The sequence below is a fragment of the Phaenicophaeus curvirostris genome, chromosome 29, assembly GCF_032191515.1.
Source record: "Phaenicophaeus curvirostris isolate KB17595 chromosome 29, BPBGC_Pcur_1.0, whole genome shotgun sequence".
Lineage (NCBI taxonomy): Eukaryota > Metazoa > Chordata > Aves > Cuculiformes > Cuculidae > Phaenicophaeus > Phaenicophaeus curvirostris.
Window position 1 is genome coordinate 1726431 of NC_091420.1, and position 5062 is coordinate 1731492.

The following is a 5062-nucleotide window of genomic DNA, read 5'->3' on the forward strand; positions in this document are numbered from 1 at the left end:
GCAGCTCAAAGGTGACTCTGTCTCGTCCGGCACCACTTGGGGTTGGGTTTTATTTTTTTTTCCCTCTTTTTTTTAATATATTTTTTTTTCTCCCCTCCTCCTTCATCTTCAATTGGCTGCTAAAAATAAACAGCCGGAGGTTTTTTTTTTTTTAATTTCTTTTTTTTTTTTTTGAAGGGGGGGAAGGAGGGAGGAAAAAAAAAAGGCAAAGTGGAGAAAAACAAGAGGAAAGTGAGGAGAGGGAAGGAAAAGGGTGTTTGGGGTGTCCAGGAAGGGGGTAGCCCCCTTTTTCCAGCAAATCAGATCCTCCTGGAGCAGAATTGATCCCCCGGAGCAGGATTGATCCCCCCCATCCAGAGCAAAATAGCTCCCCTCAAATAGGATTGACCCCCCCACCTTGGAGTAGGGTTGATCCCCCCCTTGGAGCAGGATTGATCCCCATGGAGAAGAATTGATCCCCCCTGGCTTAGGATTGATCCTCATGGATCAGGATCAGAGCCCATGGATCAGAATTGATCCCCCTGGAGCAGGATTGAGCGCCCTTTGGAGCAGGATTGATCCCCCTTGGAGGAGGATTGATCCCCCCTTGGAGGAGGATTGATCCCTTTGGAGCAGGATCGGACGCTGTGGAGCAGGATTGATCCCCCCAAGGATCAGTATTGATCCCCTTGGAGCAGGATTGGAACCCCTGGAGCGGAATTAATCCCCCCTGGAGCAGGATTGATCCCCATGGATCAGGACTGATCCCCCCTTGGAGCAGGATTGGAATCCCTGGATCAGGATTGATCCCCCCCTTGGATCAGGATTGATCCCCCAGAGCAGGATTGGAACCCCTGGAGTGGAATTGATCCCCCCTGGAGCAGGATTGATCCCCCCATGGATCAGGACTGATTCCCCCCTTGGAGCAGGATTGGAACCCCTGGAGCAGGATTGATCCCCTTGGAGCAGGATTGATCCCCACCTTGGATCAGGATTGGACCCCATGGATCAGGATCAGACCCCATGGAGTAGGATTGATCCCCTCCTTGGAGCAGGATTGGAACCCCTGGATCAGGATTGGAACCCCTGGATCAGAATTGGACCCCATGGATCAGACCCCATGGAGTAGGATTGATCCCCCCGGAGCAGGATTGATCCCCATGGATCAGGACTGATCCCCCCCTTGGAGCAGGATTGGAACCCCTGGATCAGGATTGGACCCCTTGGATCAGGGTTGGACGCCCTGGAGCAGGATTGGTGCCCCCATGGAGCAGGATCGATCTCCACGGATCAAGATTGGACTCCACGGAGCAGAATTGATCCCTCTGAGCAGGATTGGACCCCAAAGATGATGCTGGGACACCCAATTCTTCAACCCTAGGACCTCAACTTGAGGCTTTGGATTTACTTCAAGCTTTTGGGGTTAAAACTTCAAGGTTTGGGGTCCCCATCCCCCCCCTTCAGCTGCCGGACCAGGTCCTGGGCTCTAAATCCAGCGGATCTCAGGGTGCCACGTCCTCCGGGTGACACTGCCACCTCCTGGGCACTGTCCCCACCTCGTGTCCCTCGGAGGAGGCTGAGAAGATGGGGTGACCTTGATGAGGACCTCTCCGTCCCACCCAACATCTCTTTGAGCCGTCCTCAGCGGGGGAAACTGAGGCAGGTGGGACGCCCAGTGCGTGGTGGCACCTCAAAACCATCTTCTGGAAGTTGAAGGACACCAGTGGCACCCCAAGTCCACCTTCTGGATACTGAAGGACATCAGGTGAGAGGCCATGGCTGCGTGGTGGCACCTCAGAACCACCTTCTGAATACTGAAGGACGTCAGGCGAGAGGTCACGGCTGCGTGGTGGAACCCCAAAACCATCTTCTGGATACTGAAGGAGATCAGTGGCACCCCAAGTCCACCTTCTGGATACTGAAGGACATCAGGTGAGAGGCCACGGCTGCGTGGTGGAACCCCAAAACCACCTTCTGGATACTGAAGGAGATCAGTGGCACCCCAAGTCCATTCTGGCTACCGAAGGATGTCAGGCGAGAGGCCATGGCTGCGTGGTGGAACCCCAAAACCACCTTCTGGATACTGAAGGACATCAGGCATGAGGCCACCGCTACGTGGTGGCACCTCAAGTCCATTCTGGCTACTGAAGGATGTCAGGGGAGAGGCCACCGTGATGTGGTGGCACCTCAAGTCCACCTTCTGGATACTGAAGGACGTCAGGGGAGAGGCCACAGCTGCGTGGTGGCACCTCAAAACCATCTTCTGGCTACCGAAGGACGTTAGGCAAGAGGCCACGGCTGCGTGGTGGAACCCCAAAACCACCTTCTGGATACCGAAGGACATCAGTGGCACCCCAAGTCCACCTTCTAGCTACTAAAGGACATCAGGCAAGAGGTCACGGCTGCGTGGTGGCACCCCAAGTCCATTCTGGATACTGAAGGACGTCAGGTGAGAGGCCACGGCTGCGTGGTGACACCCCAAATCCACCTTCTGGGTACTGAAGGTCATCAGCAACCGCTACGTGGTGGCATCCACAGCCGTCTCCTCCTCACCGGTGGCAGGACTAAGCCCATCGGGGCTTCCCAAGAGGCTGCGGAGCTGGAACCAGAAGAAGGGGCGTCTCCCGGGCTCCTGGGGCCACTCCAGGTAGGTCTTGCTACCCAACATCTTGCGGAGCCGGGTGAAACGCCGCGGCAGCCCCCGAGCGTCGATGGGTTCCTTGACCACCAAGATGACGTCCTCGCTGCCCAGCCCCACGGCGCGCTGGTGGGCGAAGTAGAGCTCGTAGTTGCACCACTCGCTGTCGACGAAGCTGCGGGAGAGGACGAAGATGACCTTGGCGCTCCTCTCGATGTTCTCCACGATGTTATCGATGATCCAGCGGCCCGGCGTGAAGTCCCTCTCGTGGATGCAGAGCCGGTAAGGCGGCCTGGTGCTCTCCAAGCGTTGCAGGAGCTCCCGGCGCACCCAGGCGGCGTCGGCGCAGCTGTAGGAGATGAAGGCGTGGTAGGAACATCTCCGCGTGGTGCCCGCTCGCCGCCCTCTGTACTTGGCTCGTAGCAGCTGGAACGTGGCCCTCAGGTACCAACCGGCATCCAGCTTCCAGCAGAGCGTGGCACACGCCGCCACCGCCACCGCCGTGCCGGCCACCGCCACCCCCACCAGCGCCGGCACGTTGCATTCCAAGGGGCGCGGGGCGTAGGTGGCCACGGCCGTGTCCAGCAGCGGCTCGGGGTGGTAGCAGGTCCAGTTGTGGGGCCAATCGAGCAAGGCGGGTCGCCCCCGGCGCCGCGTCTCCTCCAAGAAGAGGTGGAGGTCGCAGGTGCAGTGGTAGGGGTTGTTGCCGGCCGCCAGGCTAACGAGCCGCGGCGTGTTGACGAAGGAGCCGCGGCCGATGACGCCGAAGGAGTTGCCGTCGATGGCCAGCACCTCCAAACTGGGGCATCTCCACTCGGAGGGGATGAACTTGATCTTGTTGCCGCTCAACCGCAGCTCCCGTAGCCGGGGGCTTCGGGCGAAGTAGTCCGTGTCCAAGCGGTCGAGCTGCGAGTAGGAGAGGTCCAGGTACTCGAGGGTGGTGGGCAGGCACCTGAAGGTGCTCACGGTCACCTGGTTGTTGCGCAGGGACAGCCAGCGCAAGGTGGGGCTCCACTGGCACGTCTCCCGCACGCCGCCCAAGTTGTTGTAGCTGGCATCGAGACGCACGAGCCGGGGCCACGTCCTGGTCAAGGAAGCCACCACGGCCAAGCTGCGGAGCTGGTTGGTGGCCAAGACGAAGCTCTCCAGCTTGGGCATGGCGCCCTCATAGTGGCAATGCCGGTTGTAGATAAAAGCATCTTCCAGACGGTTGTTGGAGATGTCCAGGACCTCCACGTTGCGCAGCTCGCCCCAGGCGTCACAGGGGACGGAGTTGAAGTTGACGTTGATGATGGAAAGAGCAGCCACCCCGCTCAGCCAGGTGAAGGTCCAGTCGAAGCGCAGGATGTCGGGGTTGCTGATGTCCTGCAGCAAGAGGCGGTCGAGCCGCGGGGCGGCCGCCCAGGCGCCGGAGCCGTCCAGCCGCGGCGAGCGGGCAAAGTCGACGGCCATCAGCGCCAAGTCCCGGACGCGGGAGCGTTGGACGTTGAGTAAGGCCAAGCGGAGGAGGTTCTCGTTGAACTTGCCCCGGTAGAAGACCAACTTGGTGATCCTCAAGTCGGCCAAACCGGCAAAGGGGTCGGCGGTGCCGCCGTAGTAGGTGAACTCAAAGAGGTTCCGGAAGCGCAGGTACTCGAGGGGTTTGCCCCGCAGGTCCCGCAGCATCACGGGCAGCAGCTCCGCGTTGTCGTCCAGGGCCATGTCGCACCACAGCTCCGAGGTGTTGAGCCACGAGAAGGCTCCGGCTTGGTAGCGCAGCCGGCTGGAGGCCGATTTGATGGCGAATTTCCGCAGCGCCGTGTCCTTCAAGACGGCCAAGTCGTCGCGGGAGATGTCCCGCAGCCGCGGCCCCCCCAGCGACAGCTCCCGCAGCGCCCGCAGCCGCGCGAAGGCGCCGTCCAGCGCCGCACGCCCGTAGAGGTTGTTGGAGACGTCCAGCCAACGCAGGTTGACCAAGGGGCTGAGCGCCGGCGCCGGGATGAGCTCCAGGGAGTTGTTGAAGAGCTGGAGCTGCTCCAAGAGGGGGTTGGAGACGAAAGCGTCGGGCGCGATGCGGGAGATGGCGTTGTAGCCCAGGTCCAAGCGCCGCAGTTGGGTCATGCCGGCAAAGTCGCTCGCCGCGATCTCCCGGAGTTTGTTGTAGGAGAGGTCGAGGGCGCGGAGGTCAGCGGGGAGGCCGCGGGGCACCCGCTCCAGGTCCTGCCCCTTGCACAGCCCCGTGCGGCTCTCGGCGTCGACGCGGCACGGGGGCTGCGCCGCGTGCCCCGCCAAGGCCACCAGCGCCAGGCACCAGACGCCGCGGGTGCCCGGGGCCAGCGGCGGCCGCATGGCCTCGGGGCGGGCAGCGCGGTGGCCACCGAGGCGCTGCCGCTGGCCAGAGCGGGGACGGGGACGGACGGGGCATGCGGGGGGCCCCCAGGAGCCGGCCTGCTGAGAAGGGGGCAT

At 61.4% G+C, this 5062-nt stretch overlaps 1 protein-coding gene across 1 annotated transcript; it reads right to left on the bottom strand.

Moving 5' to 3' along the window:
- Positions 1-1406: 1406 nt before the first annotated feature.
- On the bottom strand, positions 1407-5062 carry LOC138732034 (toll-like receptor 2). The gene has a single exon (XM_069878380.1). The coding sequence runs from the start codon at positions 5060-5062 to the stop codon at positions 2498-2500; it is 2565 nt and encodes an 854-aa protein (XP_069734481.1). The 3' UTR covers positions 1407-2497.

Excerpts from the sequence above, each read along its gene's own strand:
- LOC138732034 (XM_069878380.1), bottom strand. The coding sequence starts at position 5,062 with ATGCCCCCTTCTCAGCAGGCCGGCTCCTGGGGGCCCCCCGCATGCCCC.